The sequence below is a fragment of the Dermacentor albipictus genome, chromosome 1, assembly GCF_038994185.2.
Source record: "Dermacentor albipictus isolate Rhodes 1998 colony chromosome 1, USDA_Dalb.pri_finalv2, whole genome shotgun sequence".
NCBI classification, from domain to species: domain Eukaryota; kingdom Metazoa; phylum Arthropoda; class Arachnida; order Ixodida; family Ixodidae; genus Dermacentor; species Dermacentor albipictus.
The window spans coordinates 329,394,340-329,413,014 of record NC_091821.1 but is presented as its reverse complement, the minus strand read 5'-3'; the positions used below and the strand labels follow the sequence as shown (position 1 = coordinate 329,413,014).

At 47.9% G+C, this 18,675-nt stretch overlaps 1 protein-coding gene across 8 annotated transcripts in view; it reads left to right on the top strand.

Annotated features, from left to right (window-relative positions):
- Positions 1-18,675, top strand: part of LOC135909324 (lachesin-like) — a 441,203-nt gene that overhangs the window by 221,660 nt on the left and 200,868 nt on the right. Inside the window, exon 1 of one of the 8 annotated variants that reach the window (XM_065441286.1) lies at positions 17,169-17,827. The exons of the other annotated variants lie outside the window; for them this stretch is intronic. Coding sequence (XP_065297358.1) covers positions 17,767-17,827 — 61 coding nt within the window. The 5' untranslated portion in view covers positions 17,169-17,766. Of the gene's footprint in view, positions 1-17,168; positions 17,828-18,675 lie in introns of those variants that run through there. 8 annotated transcript variants of the gene reach the window in all.

Below are 18,675 nucleotides of genomic sequence, written 5' to 3'. Positions count from 1 at the left end.
ACAAAAACAAAAAACAAAAGTACGTACAGTCGACTTCGGCTAAACTTCTTGAACATTCCCACAATACGGGCGCGTCTCTCGCTGCGATATCTGTGTTCCTTGCGCTAGCAGTAACACTAAGATCACACTTCAGTCGCCGCTTCTTGAGCTGTTATTACAAGCCTCCATGTGCGTTTTTCTGTCCTTTGCAACTATCTCCGTTGCAGGATCTCAGTATAGCTATGGTTATTGGTGCTGTCATTAGGGGATCAGGGAAGGGAAGGGGGAGCACGATTGGCTAATATTTTTGTAACAAGACACTGGAGTTTTGTGCGCCACGATACGTTCCTGGAAGGTTCCAGATGCCTATGAGGAAATAAATTTATGGCATAGCACCTTCTGTAAGTGCGCGTGCGTGCGCAAGCGGGTGGGCCGGGAGGGGACGGGAAGGGCTTAGGCCCCATTTATAAGTTCAGCTATTAGCATTAGATATATCTAATAACTGCATAATTTTTGACAGCCTCTCATAAACAATAGAAAGAAAAAGAAAGTCAACTGAAACGATACATCTATCCAATGGGTCCAACAACCTCACGCGGGCAAACACATCACGGCAATCACTCCACATACGATCACATGGTTCCGGCACACCTGTGCCTAAATCTGGACTTGCTTACCAACGTCAATGGCATTGCCCACTACTAAGTGCGCGTACAAATTCTCCGCCCGGGAGGAGGTGCTTTGTCAGAATCCAATGTCCAAGAGTTCCGGAACACTCTATTCACCTTTAATGAATTCACTAAAGATTTCTATCTGGAGAGAAGAACCTTTCCTCCACCCCATAAAAAGGTCACAAGACCTCAGGCTAGAACCTTTAGGATGCTTCGCACTAGCTCTTATCCTAGTGTGGCCTTCATGCACTGTTTATTCCCGGACGTTTTTAGCTCACAGTGTGCTAGCTGCGGGGGGACATGCAATTTAGATCACGCACTCTGGCGGTGTTCCTCGTTACGAGAGGATAAGGATCGAGATCACTGAACAGAAGTGGAAATCGGCCATCAAGAGCTCGGAATACCATCGTCAGCTTTGGACTGTCCAGAGAGCCTGCGATGCGGTGGTTAGGTTGGGGCTATGTCTCCACGTGGGAGTGGCCCGAGGTGTCGCCCTAAGGGGCAGCGCTCCACAGGATGCTTTTAATAAAGTTCTTCGTATCCGTATCCATATTCAGATGGGTAAAAAAGTGACAGGCGACGGTCTTCATTTGATCGCGTATTCACTTCAAGGAGCCCTTACGTATATTGTCGTTTTGGGGAGATCAGGGCCCTAAAATCGTATTTAAAAAAAATAACTTTTTGGTTTTTGGTTGCAAGTTTAGTCGTCAACATTCTGCTTTGGTACGTAAAAAACCGAGGCGTTTTTTCAATCAGAATACAGCGAAGAAAGACTCTAAACAAGGCATGGTAGCTGTAATGAGTTCATTTTCCACTTATTCTCCACTCATGACGCTCCCACCGACAAGTTTAATCCAAAAGGTGACCCTTAATTCCCGGTGTAACTACAAGCAAGCACTAATCCTGGCTGGAAGCGGCACCACCTCATTCTCCAAATTTCCCCAGTGTTCTTGTAAAGACCATTCTTTCTACACATAGAGGCCGACGGACAATAAGTTGCTGTCTTGATATACGTTCAGGGCAAAACCCGAAGCGTGGCTGTCTCTCAAAACCGAGACTTTGTCACTGTTCTCCAAAACAAGATTCTTTTCATGCACTGTTGCCGAGATGGCCACTTCTACAGCAGTACTGTAGTTCAAGAAAGGCCCCAAAGGCTTTCGAGGGGTTATACGGCAGCCTGGCGTCCTTCCAACTTGGGAGTTGATTGCTCTGAGCAACCAGAGAGACCAGATTAGAATCGAAAGAATGCCTAGAAAACAGACATCTGAAGCTAAGTCTTGTCGTCGTGGCGCAGCAACGTAAGCCCGCCTGGAGGAGGAAGTTCACCAATGTTCTGAAGGTACCACCTTCACTGCAGGAGAATTTTCAAGTCTTGTTGCGGCTTTTGAGGGCGACAGAATTGGACAGGCGGCTGTAGCCTGAACAGATGTTGATAGTGCGGCAAGCGTCTCTGTGCTGTGCGATGACAGTTTTCGGTGACAGTGACCGATTGTGATTGTGTATCTACGATCCTTCCTTTCCTTATCTCTACTTTGTAACCACTTTACCTCCCCCTCCCCTCTCTCCCCAGCGTAGGGTAGCCAACCGGATCTTTTTCTCTGGTTAACCTCCCTGCCTTTCCCCTTTCCTCTCTCTCTCTCTTCAAGTCTTACAATTCTCGAAAGGCTGGTCTGCGATCTGGCCGAAACTCGTGCCAACTGATAATCTTTGTTGGTAATTATCTTGTTTAGTAACGCCAATTTGTTTTTATTTCCTTTTTTTGCAATTTTAGATTGTCTTCACTGCCACTACGCAAAAAAAAAAACCATTAGTGCATCTAATGTGACTCAGTTTCAGTCAAACTTCGCATGCACATGTGCAATGGTGTGCAGAATGCAGATATTGAGGTCTTATAGTAATTTGCACTAATTTAGGTTGTGCATTTTTGAGGGAACCAGTCAGGCATATTCTTGATAAGGCTATTTGAAATTAAATATTTATCATAATAACAGGCTAAAAGGAAATAAAAGTTTTCAGCTTGTTTGCAGTCTGTTTTTAATGAGGTGTAAATATACGTTGGCCATCTTATAACACTCTCCTATGCCTCGTATGAAGCCGAAACCTTGCTCAAGAGAGCTTATTCTTTCCTCTTCCAGGGAAGGCAGAAACATAACCCACTAACACATTGAGAAAATAAGACATATTTGAAAAAAGGAGCATGCATCGCTGGCCTAGTTGTTTTAAGATGGTAATGAGGGTAAATACAGCGCAGAACACAGCGCTTCGTGGTGTGCGTTCTGGTTTCTTCCGTCATGGTTTTATGCGCTGTTTTTACCCCCATGACCATACAAAAAAAAAAGAAGATCGAATTCAATATTCGACATTGGTAAAAATGAATCTCCGAGGATCGCTTCACGTCTTCCTCAAGCTGCACCTCCCTTTAATATCGGTGGCAATTTTGGAGTTGCCTTACTATGTGCGCGCACGTTTTCGTCTCTTCACGGTGAACTACGTGTTCGCCTGATTACAGCAGTGACGCACTTCACGCACGTGTACGCAAGCGCGCGTACGAACGACCACGACCGCATGACCTGAAATGAATTGTTCCCCTCCCGCGCGCGGCGTCCGAGCCCCGTAGCGGCGGTGGCACGGCTCGTCGAAAGCTCGTAATTGCGTGATTCGAGCGCCCATCTCAATCGCCGGTTCGCAAACACAGACGCACTCGTGACAGACCGGCAGCGAGTTCGTCGCGGAAGGACCGCCCTCTCCTCTCATTTCTCTCCGCACGCTTTACCCGCGGGCAACTTTCTGTCCCGTGCTCCCATTGTGGAGGGCGAACGCATTCAATCAGCTCGCCGGACCCCAAAGTTACTCCTTGGCCTCGCCGGGCCACTCAGGAACCCGCTTTTGTGCTCACACACCGCAAACCAGATGGACGTGCCGCACCGATTGTTTACCGAGAGAGGGGAGAGCGCGACGTCAAATATCGGCGTTCCTCGCGACCGCGTTGGGTTCGAACGTTTCGCGGAACTTGAGGCTGCGTGCGCAACGCTTCGGTTGCGACAGGCTGCTTTCCTACGTTGCATGTTTGATGTGCCGTGAAGAAGCTGTCCTTCACGCAGTCGGCACGGTGGCGTCGGTACAGCCTTCTCGACCGCGGCTGGCGCTGAACCAATACGACGGGCACCACCACGGACGGCGCCCTTGCCGGCAAGCGGCGTGCCGGAGACGACATTCGGAGAACACGTTCTGCTTTCGCGTTGGGTCTCGGTAGATGAGGGCCGAGTAATGGGTTGGTCCGCATTATCATTACCGCAGCGCGCCGCCGCCGCTGCCATTAATTCCATCTTGCCATTGTTGAGAGCAGCGCAGTGCAACCCAGCAGGAGGGAGTGCGACGGTTCTCGCGGTGCCGCGGATATGGTTGCGTCACGCAGTTACCTCTGCAGCTGCGCCATGCTGTGAGCGAACCACAAAGCTCGTGGGATCTATTATCGTTCTGTCTTTATTATTGTTGTCAGGCTTTGCTTCATCCGCAGTAAGATCTTATCGAGGCTTGCTTACATTTATCTTGGCGACATTGCGTCACTGTATTTTTCGAGTCTTTCATGTGTGAGCTTTCTTTTTGTTTACCTCAATTTACGACGTTATACTAAAAGCAGTTGTCAAGCTTGCCTGTTTCATTGCTTCCGCATTTTTGTTGCGGCGCTCAGAAAAAATTATTTTGCTATCATGCATGAACAGCTCGATTACGACGCTAATGACAAAGGAATTGTAACGAGCACGCAGCCTACGCAGGATCTGTGGATAATTATTTAGTGTACCGTATTACTTTAATGAATGCAGTGTTGTATTCGTATTGTTAGGTAACTCATTTGCATCAGCACACAGGGATAGAGCCATTTTGTTGGCACTTGACCATGTGGGCACCTCACCGTGAGGTAAGCAGCAGCTAGAGCCACGAGACCTAGCGAGAATTAATGGGGATTACTGGAACTGAAGGCAACGTCGAAAGGTGGGTGCATTCTTTAATAACCAATAGCATCTATAGTTCGCTCGCGGAAATTGCAGTGCGGAAGGGCGCGTGGTCGGGGACGTTGCGGCCGCGCCAGGAGACCTATGCGGGGCTCGCCAGTACCCAGAAGTGCGCACAGCAAAGCTGCGTGCAGTAGCCGTTCCCTCGCGGCCAGTTTTCCCAGGTGTTCGAGATTAGGGTGCGACGGGGTGGTTTGAGCGTTAACGATGTGTCCGAGACGACGAGGACGGCGACTCGATGGCGCGTACACTTTGTGGCACCGCGCAGCGTTCCACTTTGCGCGCTTCATTTAAGAGAGAGTCGGCAGCGACCGCCATTTGCATACGTCCGGCTCCGCTCCAGGGTCCAGGCCGCCAGAGGCTGCGACGAGGTCGCGACGCGTAATTAGAGAGCGGCGCTCTCTTCTCCGCTGCCCCCAAACCGCTTTGCGCTGCGGCGACGGACGTCGCGAGTTTTTCCCTTCTCTTCTGCACTGCTCTTCGCTGGCTCCCCTTCGCGCTCAGCGCGGCGCGGGTATCCGGGCGCCGTGCGGCCGCTGGCCGACTAAATATCACCCGAGGTCTTCCCCACAGCCTTTGTGGCTCGACTCCCGAGACGGTGACGCGGGCGGGCACGGACGGTTGCGCAGCGAGGCACGCGAGAACGCGGTCGTTATTTACGCCCTTCCCCGCGCTGCCTCTCTTGGCACGTCGCACGGTCCTTTCCTCCACCTGCAGGGTTGGACCGGTTTCATCTCTATTAGCGACCCCAGTGCGGCGCCCTAAATGCGTACTCACAACTTAGTCGATTCTCGTAGCCGATAGTTGCGTTGTACTCTATTGTTTCGACCAGAAAGTGGAATTAGGTGCGGAAGGGCAGCCGAAGATCGACATGGCATCCATGGTGAATTTCGCACCGCATAACAGCAACTGTGCGTAGCGAAAGTTGTGGAATGCTGGCTAGAATACAATTGTACACTCATAATATAATGTACAAAAATGAGGTATGCAAGCCCAGTCAGGAAGAGAAATAGCGTTGTGGTCAACAGAAAAGGCAGTTACACATGACATAGTGTGTATGCCGCTATTTGGGACTAAGATAGGCCGCGAATAGCATTCGATAAAGGACGTCGGCGTCAATTATAATGTATTTGTGCGGAAGCAAGCACTGTACGCAGTAATTCCGGGCTAGGAGCCTTCACCCTAGCTTTCATTGGCGTCTCGCTCTGAAGACGGAGAAGGCGGGGTTGTTAGCCGGCACGAGGACTCCTCCATACGCGTCGTCCGCGTGTCACTGTAGAAAACACGACTTGAGTGGACAGAAGGCGTCGACCCCCACGAGCGACACAATGAGAGAGGGACGGCGGGGTCCGCGGGAACGCCGACACGGTCGTCGCCTGCGATCTTGTCTGGACTTACGCCTCTGAGAAAACTACGCACAAACAAACAGCCAGAACCCCTCGTGGGAGAGATCGCTGTTCGTCGGGTGCACATACACGCACACCCACGCTCCAACGCCGTCCTGGCGCGGCAAAACGTATCCACACGCGGCGCGCTCCCCTCGGTCTCAGGCTACGAGTCCATTAGACAAGGGACGAAGCAAACACCAGCGGACAGAAACATTCGCGAGGATGGGCGGTGAGGCCGCTTTCTCTGCGAAAGGGGCGGAGGGCCCGGTGGATGGGGGGGCCTCCTCGCGAGGATGTCCTGCGGCGCCGTGTGAGGAGAGGAAGGAGATGCTCTGCTAGAGGGGATGAAGGAGAAGCTCCGGCGTTTTTGCCTGGCCGAGAGAGGAAAGACGAGGCTGGGATCCTGAAATGATGGCGGCGCGCCGCCGCCTTCCCCGCGAATGCTTCGAGTCAGCGGGACGCCCGGCGCGATCGACACTGCCCCTCCACCCTGCTTGCCTCGTGCTTGTTGACAGTGTCTTCTTCATCTGCGCCCTGTAGCAAGCACAGCCAGCCGCGCTTGTTCCTTGTGTTCTCCGTTTTGTCTCATCGCCTGCCTCGCCCCGACTGAGACCCCGAGCCCTTGCTCAGTGTACTTCAGTCTTCCCTTGCTCTGTTTGGCTCCGCCGCTCATTTCCTCTGGCTGCTTGCCGCTGATGTCAAGGATGTGGGTGCCGACTCACTGAAGGTTTAGAACGCCGGGTTTGGCGGTCGCGGGGTCTCCTGTGTCCCGAGCGATGTTTCTGTAAGCTGCTTGGAAGTAAGACGAGCCACCCAAGCCATTTCGAGGTGCTTGGTCGCCCTTCAGTTTATGCTCTTAGCGTCCTGCACAGCGTTTCGAATTGTACAACTCACTCAGGTACATCCAAGAGATCGAAAATGGTGTGCGCGTTCTCTGACTTAAGTGAGTTAAATGAGCCGAGTGGCCTTGCGGAGACACGCATATGAATGACGGTGTCATCGACAACATTTATTCCTACATTCCTTAATGGCACATGCAATACTGCGGAGACTTTATTTTTGTCCCTCATTGTGTTGTCATACGTCTGTTTGCTATGTACTGCTTTGCAACGATGGAAACACAGTGAAATAGAAGAAAGCGCCAGCCTACGTAGCTATGGAGCAGTGCTTAATAAAATTATAAGAATTTTGCGTGATCTTCACTTCATGCGTATCAACGTAACAACGCGGAGACCCTGCTTTTTATATCCATATTTTGAATACATACTGCCGGTCATCTCCTGTTGCATGACAGGCAATACAATTGGTTCCTTGCTCTTTCCAACTTATATTCCTTTAAGATTTATTTCGAAAGAGATTCCTACGCAAGCAGTCCTGTCTATCATAGCGTTGTCTGACACCTCCACGCACCCGATGGTCACGCCGTCGGTTATAGGCTCTTTTACTTTTTGTTCACTTGTCACGAAAAAAACGAGGACCACAAGAAAAAAACAAAAATGAGAAATGTGTGCGAAATAAGGTGGCGCACGCAGGGCAAACAAGAAATAAAGATTACGACACAAATCCACTCTTGTCATTCCGAGCACGTCTCTCTTAGCAGCAGGGATCGCGGGGCGTTCGTCGTATTGGGAATTAATGCCTAAATCCATATTGATGGACCCGGGAACCGTCCGCGCGGTGGCAACCTAAAACAAGAAGACGGCACATAAGCCTTCTCAGCAGATAAGAAGGAACAGAAAAGAAAGCGAGTAAACAAAATAGACCACGCATCCCTTAAGAAAAGAAAAAACCATACGGTGCAAAAGCATCGCAGCCCATTGCCCCCCCCCCCCTCCCCCGTCGCTATGTGCCTATTCGATATCGTTGCGTATCGGTTTGTCTTTTCTGTAAGATATGGTTGCTTGTTTCGCCTTCCCTCCCGTATCAGCATTGCCAGAAGGCACCTCAGACACCTCACTTGGCTATTTCTCGTTTCCTGGCGTCGTCAGCGAAGCGAGCCCGAAGGTGTTGACGTGTGGGTGTGTCTGCTGCTCTCGGGAGGTCCATAAAAGCGTATCGTGCCACGCTTAAGCCTGATGTAGCGGAATACGAGCGCCGTTTTCCGGACTGGTTGTTGCTCGCGGCCGTTGGTTTAAACGCCGTGAAACACAGGTGGTGTCGCCCCGCTTGTATAGGCGAGCGCGCAGTCAGCAGTGTCAGCTGGTTAATTGTGTCGTTTCAGGTGTGGAGAAAATGAAATTGAGCCGCCGACGTAGCCCTGCAGTTAGTTTGGGAAGTAAAGACCTGCTTGCTTTAAACTTCCGACTTGCAAGCGCCACGTGAACATATAAATTAAATGTGCCATTGCTTAATGGGCTGCATCAGTTTTCAATGAGTAGTACTCTACGCATTTAAGTGTTTTCACTTGTTTCCCTTGTCCTGTAAGAAAATTCCTTACGAATTTTTTTCACCACACTTCTTGAGCAATCGCGTTTTCTTGGTGACGTTACGTAGAGGTTATTTTTAAACCTTTGTGTTAAAGATATGGAAATGTGCATCAGAATCAGAATCAAAATTCTTGTCAGTAATGAGGTAAGATATGTATATACAGAAGGAGGTCCCGTAGTTAGAAAGTGAATTGGAATCTTCTGTGCATGATGACAAGGATTATTGAAACATAACAGCCGTGACAAGATCCGAAACTTGTAATATAAAACCCTATAAAATGTCACGACATATGAATCATCAAAGTACACTGTAATGCTGTGAATAAACGAATTAAGGCGATAAACTACAAAGCTCCATGTCTTAAAAAAGAAAAAAGAAAACAATAAAAAATGCAGGAAAATATTATAAAGACGCGACGAGTTAAAGTATACTACGCTAATAAAGAAGGTTAGATTAGTCTGAGGTGGCTAAAATAAAACGTTTTAGTTCTGTTTGAAATTTGTGACATTTCTGCGGTTTAAGGAAAATGGTAGTGTGTTCTAAGTGATGAGGCTGCAAATTGCCCTGACTGTTCGCCGCAGTTGGTTGAAACTTAGGTTAGAATAAGATACATACTCGCCGGAAGTCTTGTATTGTTAGCATTAAGAAGATATGTTCTTGGTATGGTGTTTACTGGAACATTGCCGTTCAATATCCTATGCATATAACACAAATCTCTTTGAAAACGGTGGTCGCGGGATCAAATTCCATCCCGCATTTCGATAAGGACGAAATGCGAAAAAATGCCCGTATCCCGTGCTTTGAGGGCACGTTAAAGACCGCCTGGTGGTGAAAATTATTCCAGAGTCCCCCATTACGGGCGCACTCCATTAATTAAACTATGGTTTTACCATGTAAAACCCCAGAATTCCATTAAATTAAATATGGTACTGACACACTTCCGATAACAAAATGGAACCTAATATTCTGTTTGTTTTTACGGCTGCTAATAACATAAATGGCGAAGAAGGTGATTCATAGTGATACGGATAAGGCGGTGCAATTGGCGTGGCCACATTTTTAGTAGTCACTGACAGCGCCATCACTATGAACGTCAAACTTCCCCCTTTGGGTCTCTTGAAAGCAAGGTGTCAATGGACTCGTCTACAACGTTCTCTTTCTGCGCACCATGAATTGGTTTTCGTTCCCTGCCGGCGTAGTTGAATTTGAAGAGTCGCGGCACGTAATAAATGAATGAGTGAGAAGAACAGATAAGATAGCAGCTTACTGATGCTGTGATGGTGGTGGTTACACCTAAAGGCAGAATTAGCCTAGCGATCGAGGTTGGATATTATTGCCAGTTAAGAAATATAGATAGTCTGCTTGACCTCGAGTCCTGACTGCTAGTTTCCGACAGATGCAAGGCGTAGTTATGAGATAGATAGATAGATAGATAGATAGATAGATAGATAGATAGATAGATAGATAGATAGATAGATAGATAGATAGATAGATAGATAGATAGATAGATAGATAGATAGATAGATAGATAGATAGATAGATAGATAGATAGATAGATAGATAGATAGATAGATAGATAGATAGATAGATAGATAGATAGATAGATAGATAGATAGATAGATAGATAGATAGATAGATAGATAGATAGATAGATAGATAGATAGATAGATAGATAGATAGATAGATAGATAGATAGATAGATAGATAGATAGATAGATAGATAGATAGATAGATAGATAGATAACCAGACAGGATTCACAACCAGGTAGCGGCACAGATTACTATCTGGGCATCTTCAATACCATTAAGAAAGAAATCACATTGATGTATAACGGGATACACATCCATCGACGGCGATAGCGGTCGCCTTCTGAATAAAGTACAAATGTCTGCTTTTCTTTGTACATAACATTGCTTTATTGCCAACTGCAATGCTCTGTATTGACAGGTATTAAAGTAAGGTGTTTGAGTGGAAACTACGGGCCAAGCTCCGTTACTTGATACTGCACCCTAGACTATGCTCTAGTGAATGCTCGAGACTGCACTCGATACTGAGCAGACGACGCTCTGACGTAGAGGGACACGTGGCGCATGGATATATAGTATTCGCGCGATTGCGTTTGTGACTGACTGGCGCCGATTGTAAATTCCGTAATGACCACACATTTCTGAATCAAACTATAGATATCAAGTTACCCCAATGAACCCTGAGAAATGGGTTGTTTTCTACCTACATTCGGACAGTGGCAGTTTTGTTAATAGTTGGACAATATTTTGTGGCCATGCTCTCGTATAACACAGTTACAGAATGTCACAAAAGCACGTCTGCGATTTCTGAACGCAGTGGGATAGTGTCATCGTCCAAGACACAGCAGTCTATAACAAACACACTAAGAGAAACATAGAAGACGCAGGGATACGTTCGCGCTGCGAAGTAAGTATTGAATTTTACGTCCCGAAGCTATAATATGGCTATGAGGGGGGCCCAAATTGGTTTATCTAGATTACTTTAACCACCTGCACCACACGTACGTCTTTGCATTCAGACCCTGTCGAAGTGTGGTCGTTGCAGCTGCAATTCGAACCACCAACTTCTCGCTCATTACCGGAACGTCACAGCCAGTGAGCCAACGATAAGGGTGCCGCGTGATCGAGGCAATAAACTGCAACACGTATCCCTTCTAGGAACCATACTTCTGGGAACCTTTCCGGCAACAGAACTCCCGCACTGCAAGTGTAGGCAGTGGAAATGGAAATGTTAGGTGCCTTGTGTCGAGCGAGATCTTGTGCACACATGTACTGGTCATTTTTATTTTAATTGTAAACTAAGAGATGATTGGCTACAAGATTAGGGCCCGACTAAGGTTCAATATTTGGCCATTTGATCATCCCTAGCATTTATTCTCTCTGGCGCTTTGCATGCAATGTTAGATCTTCTGAAATGCAGAAGGCTTGTCTGAAAAGTATCCGACCATGCTCACAGAAAAATAGAAACGTAATCGGCTGTTTTAGTCATCCTAATCCCTTTCAAAGTAGTTCCCTCCTGCTTCCGCACACCGAGCCTCAAGCTTTTTTCACTTCTCATAACACACTTGGATCCCCTCTTGGAGCGGTACTGTTAGGGCAGCCGTGGCGAAAGTGCCGAAAGATTTTGAAAGTGCCGAAAGTGCCGAAAGATTTTGAAAATATTACCTGAAGCCACTAGAAGTCGCGGTGCGCGTTGAGAACGAAGCAAAAGCCTGAGCGCAGACATTGGAACCTTCACTGCGTAACACAAGGTGACACAACGAAGCTTTTCCTTCAGCATAGTCTTTGTGAGAAAAAGCACGCTTTAAAGGAAACAATAAATTTGTTGCAGTCATTGTTGCGTTCGCAGAAACAGCGTACTTGACGTTTAACTAGCAGCAGGAACACAGGAATAACGCATCATTCTTATGTTAAACACACTGAATGTTTCAGCGATAGCAGTAAGCAGTGGTAATAGAAAAGTTAGGGTTTCTTTTATGGGTAAGCTCTATGAATGGAAATCTCCAAAGAGGTCGACATTTGCTTGTATCCGGATGAGAAGGGAGCTTAATTAAACATTTTGATACGTCAGACGTTTGTTATATTATGCACTTTCAACTTTTGTTCGGACTTTTAAGGAAGATATTTCCCACCTTCATCACGCTTCGCTCCAGCGCCAGCAAATCTCGCCATTGCTTACAGGGGCGCTCTATTCAGACATAGACACTAACTACGTTGTCAGTCCCGTCGCTCAGCGGGTTTAACGGCGACATTTACTTTCACCTCCTATATTATTACCCACCTCATCTGGCTTGGCACATGCTTGTTTGTCTCTTGGATAACCCTTCGCCGCGCATAAATTTCCGGGCTGAACTTACGTTGCATGTCCGTGCTCAATATGAAAAGAATAAAAGACTACAGGCACACTGGGCAAGACGAGTTTATTTCCGCTAACCTCCCTTGAATATGCAGCTGAGAGAGAGAGAAAAAGAGGGATGTTAGCCAGTGTAAATGCCGGCTGGCTACCCTGTGCTCGGGAAGGGTAAAAGGAATAAAACGTGAAAGAAGAAACAAATAAAAAAGTAAAGTGCTTGCAACGTCGCCTACCACGTAAAATATAAAGGGGGGAGGGGGGTACTCCCGTGCCCTGGGAATTCCTCCTCTCCTTCTCTGATTTTGCCGTTCTGCCGTCAGGGCCCTTCTTCAAGCGTGATAGTTTGCCGCCGCGCCAGCCGCCTTCTCGCCCGCTCCCTCTTACGGGCCGTTCTCTCTCCCTTTTAATGAGCGCTCTGTCGCACGCTAATTAAAGCCCCTGAATAACGGCCGACCTCCGACACAGGCATGGAGCGAACCTGCTTTAGCCCGCGACGCTCGGCAGCCCCTTCCCCACTCTTGCCGCCCTCCGCTTTCATTTCGCTCACTTCGACGACGGCGCCCGCTTCGATCACGCCACAGCGCCGGCAGCGTAGAACGAGCCCACGGCGTCAGGAGCGTGAGGCTGGCTGTCGTGGCGGGGCCGCCTGGCAGATTTCGTTCGCCTTATCACAGAAGGGGTTCTTTAGCAAATTCGTCGCTGTTTACGTCGACAGGCGTTCGCACCGTACTTGAAGCTGCAACTGTACGACTGTTCTCGTACGAGGCGCGAGCTTGTAATAATGCTTTAGTTAAGTTTCACATTCCTTCCGAGTAACAACGTCGCTATATTGCCCGATGCACTAATGCTTGTTACGAAAGGTTTTAAATGGTTTGAATCTGAAGTGCATGAATGGAGCCCTTGAAAAAAAAAAAAACCTTACATTTCTGAGTCATTGCAATAGCAAGCGTTGCGAAATGGTTCCTACTGTTTGTGGAGCATAAGGTACCGTGCCGTAAAATAAGCGCAATTGGGCCTTAATATATTGGTAGCGGAATAAGCGATATCCTTTCGATGAGCTATGAAGATACCATCAAGTCAATATAGGTTGAATAGTTTATGTTGGGCAACGCGATGTGACATAAACACAACATACGTGAGAATGAGCTCTAGAGGAGCTGAAAAAAAAAAAAACATGCAGTAGGGCAGTTTTGCGTTATAGGTTGGCCATGTAATGTCCATTATTTCCTTTCTTTATCTTGAATAGGAACACTGAGAGGTCAGCAAACCGCTAGAGGGCTATGACCTCATGGATTAGAACGGCGCGAAGGGGGGGCATGATAGAATAAAATAATCGCAGAACTCGTGTAACTACAGGCATAGGCAACGAACGCGAAAGCGTGACAGCAAAAAAAATGAAACAGGACAAAGCAGTGGCTACTTAATCTTCAGATGTCCCACTTTCAAGTTCCCTTTCATCTTGTTCCAGCGCTGCGGCATGAAGGGGAAAGCCCGGAAGAAAAACGAAGTAAAGAAAACGCGAGGTGTAGAGGTAGGGAGGAAAAACCATCAAGCCACCGTACCTTCGCTTCTTCGATTCTTTCTTCTGTTTTGCTTTTTTACCTGACGGGAGTCAACAGGTGTGCCAGCCAGGTGTGGTCGAGAATCGGCGAGGGATAAGAAAGAAAGAAAAAAAGTCCACGAAGGGGGAAAACAAAAAGAGTGAACGGGAAAACGAGAGAAACGTGAGATGAGGGAGCAAGAAGAACGGAAACCGATGGACCCTGGAGTGAAGAGTCTCGAAAAACACTTTGGAGAATCTCCGGCGCCAAGGTGTCCTTAGCATAGCAATTTTCCGCGACACGACTTCCGCGGTTTCGTTTGTTCTTCTTTGCACGCCACTGCGAGTGCAGGCAGTTGCATTCTAAAGCGATTTTGTTTTTTACTGTACGGATGAGAATATGCAGTAAGGAGTATTAAGTGTGGTGTGGTAGACGAATAAAAAAGTACTGCTTTGAAGCTATCCCTTCAGGAACTGCAAGAGTACCCTAGATACAATGGGCAACACACGATGTACTCGATACTCATTCTTTCGCTTAAGGAGAAATTTATTGAAACTAAACAAGAAATATTTATTCACTATATAAGGTGACGTCTACTCCTCAAATAATAGCAATAATAAAAAATTAAGATAATTAGACATGACGCAGGTTTTAAAAACCTATAGCAGCGTTGGCTAAAGGAAGCAAATAAAGTTCGCATGTAGTCCTTGACGCAGCGAATATAGACAAAAGGCGAGAAGAAGTTGTGTTATTGGCTGTATTTCAATTCAAACAAAAATAAAAGAAAAAGAGGCAATATACAATTTTTTATATGTAACTTAATGAAGGAGTACTCACACCAACTCTTAAAAAGCGAAGTGTTCCTTGCCATAAGCCCCAAGGTCAGTGTGTTTTTGTTCGTAAGAGAGTGAGAGTATTAACAATTCCGGGAGTGAAAGCCTCACTGTAATTCTTGGTCCGCTGTATTAGCAGAAGTTAACTAAGGGCACATAGTAGCTAAGAATATGTTGCGGCAATTCTGAGCATACTCCGGGAATTTCTGGAGGTTGTTTGAATTAAAGCTGCTGAGACAACTTTCGGAAATGATATGAAGGAAGGAAAAAAAGTCTACTCACAGTTTAGTGCTGTCGAGGTGAAATGACAAAAAACCGTTGTAATTATGGTTATGAGGGTTTGATAAAGGCGTCTTCATAGAATCCAATTTGATTCTATGAATCTGGAGAAAGCTGGGAAAACTGCAATGCGACCGGAGCAACACCTGGAGACGTCTGGACAATGTCCAGAGGAAACTCTCTCGGCTGTCGTGATTAATACCGGTCACCAGCACCTAAATTCGACTGGTATTAAATGATGCGTTCAGCGTAAGAAATAACGTTGCCAAGTGAATTGGCTTTCCACCACCACCACCACCACCACCAAAACCACCACTATCATCATCATCATCATCATCATCATCATCATCACAGTACGCCCACAAAGGAGCGCACTGTATGTTGAGTATACCTGCTCCTTTTTCAAATAGGCCTCTGGTAAAGAACGGCTCTTGCTGAATTCTGTTTGGGCTCATAGGATTTAGTGCAAAACAAATAGTTTCTCAAGAAGCTTAGCCTTTCCGCCCTTTTAGCTATGAACAACAAAATAGCTAGGGCTGATTCTTCGAGGTGACGCGCAGCGAATCTTTTTATGCGAAGCATATTACTAGAGCTCAACCCAGCTCCTCAGGCGCGGCGGTGTCGCCTTCAATACCATGTGACACCATGACGTCACGACAGAGGAGAAACGGGGCTCCAACTCGCGCCGTCGCTCACGGCGTCGCCCCCCGCATCGGACGCGGTGAGCGTCAAGCAACGCAGCGTTCGGCGCGACAACGAAATGTGCACCTGAGCAAGCGCCGCACGCCTGAGCCGACGCCGACGACACCGGCTTTTCTGCGACACGAGCTCCTTAACGCTGTCGCGTTAAAATAAAGGCTAGTATGCGTCGCATCCTGGGCTTAACCTTAGCTAAGCCACAGCCATTTTTTTTTACCCGCGGCGCCATTCTTGGCGAAATTGCAGGGGGAGGGGACGCACAAAACACTATAAAATGATTCATCAAATTTGCGAGCAACCACATTCGCTGGCAACTTGTTCCATTGCTGTATGTTCCTTAGAAGAAAAGGAATAATTGCTAATATGCATTGATGCCATATTGAGAAGGAACCAGCTTGAAGAAGACACTCTGGAGACGCTTTAATACCATCGTCGAAACGGCCAGCAAGGCAAGAGGCTAGACCCCATCTAGAAACAAGGCGGCTATATGCTTTGCCACCGTGGAGGTTACTGTGCTACGAGGTCGTCGTGCACACGAGACGTCGATGAGCGTCAAAAGGAAAGCACAGAGTTAGGCTGTATGAAAAAGTTTTTTCATCCAACGAGAAGTGCGTCACTTGTGCGCTGCTTAAGACATAGGGAGTGGCTGATGTGTCTCGAAATGGTAGCAATAGCGACATGCATCGAAGCAGCAACCAATAAATGAAACCGATCAATACGCAAGAAAACTCTAGGATGATTAACTGAGGGGAAAATTTCGATACCATCCAATTTGGATCGTTAAACACCAAGGTTACAGCACGCTGTTCTTGGTTAAGAGAACTGTTGTTGCACTTAAAGCGCCAGTGCATTGCAGGAAGGGAGTTTTTCCAACCTCTCCACCTGATCACCTCGAGAAATTTCTTTACAATAAGGACATAAGGACATGACTTCGCCCTGTTCTCCTCGCGCAAAATTAAGCAACTGCTTCTTTAAGCACGCGAAATTTACACGGGCATCTATTAATATATCAGCGGAGAAAAAGAAAGAAATGAACAAAAACAAAGATCGCGCCACAACAGACACATTCTACACAACGCTGTTATCCGGAGGGCATCAACTACTACAGAAATGAAAAGCTGTTCGCACATTCAGGCGCAGACACAGTGTCTCTCCCACACTGAAGTGCCTCAGTCCGGAGACAGAAGGGCGGGTAGAAAATACAGGAAGTGAGGAAGCACGGGGAAACGAGTAGGGAACAGAGCACGAAAAGGCGAGGGAAAGGTGGGGGCGGATGAAAGGCACGCGCGGTTTGGCGTAGCGGCAGCGGCGGCGCTCCGATCGCAGAGCCGCGCGCGAGCGCGCGCGCGCGCCGCCGAGTCCTCAGTTTGGGGCACCGCCCCCCTCTCCCGAAGCGGGATAAAAAGGGACCCGGCGGTCCCGATACCAGTAGCGGAGTGCACCGGCTGCCCCCAAGCGGAGCGCGGAGACGTCGCCCCGGCGCGCGCCCGCCAGACAGACCCGTCAACATGTGAGAGCCTCGGCGGGTGTCCCACCCCCCACCTCACGCCCGGTGTCTCTGCGTGTGCAGTGAGTGAGTGTGCGTGCGCGCTCTCGAACTCGATACTTGGACGCTAGAAGAGGAGACAGGTCGCCCCGGCGGAGGACGTATCTACGTGTCTGTCGCGACTTTTTGAGACCGGCGAGAAGATCCCGCGTTGTCACTGTGCCCGCGCATTCTCTGTACTTTTCCTGCTTCTTTCGCGTAGCTCTCCCGTGGACAAGCGCTGCTACGGTATCGACTTCTCCCGTCTTCTGTGTCTGCTTAGTTTTCATCCGTTTCCTGCCAGCTCAATCGAGCCGTTGCGATACTGTGCCAAGGGTGAAGAGAAGAAAATCGGCTGCGAGGCTCCTTTCCTCTTCTCCCGGTCTAGTTGGACCGCTTTGGTGACGGACGCTGTCTCTTTGAAGCCAGCGTGAGACTTCGAGGGTGATTGTGCACTCTTTACTGACGCCTGGACGGTCGGGCGAAGGTGTCGTGTTGAAAGACGAGAGAGAAGGAAGGACTTGGTCCAACATGACAGGGATGAGACTTCAAGCGACGCTCACGGTCTTGCTTGTGCTGCTGGTCCCTTCCGGTATGTGCGAATCATTTTCTTTTGCGTTTGGTCGCGTTACTTTTGTCGGAGACCCAAGGAAACAGGGTGGCCCTACGGCCTGTTTTGCCTGACGGGTCCATCCGTTTCTTCGAGAAATTCTATCGCAGAAAAAAAGAAGTGACATAACGAAACAGAAGGTGCTAGATTCTGTGCTAAGGGATCAGAGGCTGCGGGGATGAGGTATCAAGTTTGCGAATTAAAAAGAAGGTCAAGTGTCACCTAACACTTGACTGATGTAAAGACCAGACGGGGGGAGGGGTGGCGTTGTGTTGGTGAAACGAGGAGGTACGACAGAAAGAACAGGACTTGACAGCGGTCATTTTGCGTTTACGATATCCTGACCTCTCTCAGACCTTTGTCGCGCACAAAACTTGTAGCATTGAAGAGCGAGCGAGCGACGCAGTGAAAAGTATCTCTTGTAGCGAAGAACTGAAGACGTACCAGAAATCTAGAAGGCAAGTTTTCCGCCAGACCAAAACTGAAGCTGGTACGATAGGCAGTACAATGCAGTACAATGTGCAAAAGTATACAGCACGCAGTCATGGTCAGACGTAAACTGATGTAGTTCAGGCAACGTTGAACCGGCACAGAACATAGTCTAGCTTAAACACTAGTTCAGTTACGCTCTAGTTTCGGAATACCTGTTTCGATTGCCAATAAAGATTCTCTCTCTCTCTCTCTGATCTTCTGAGTCCCGAAAACATTTGTGGTTAACATTTTTTTTTTGTATTATCAATGCTTAACTGCCATCTTGCACATTGTAGCCTGTGAAGATACATGTCAGTTTGAGCTAACTGCAGTATAAGGAAACAACTAGAATATTCCTC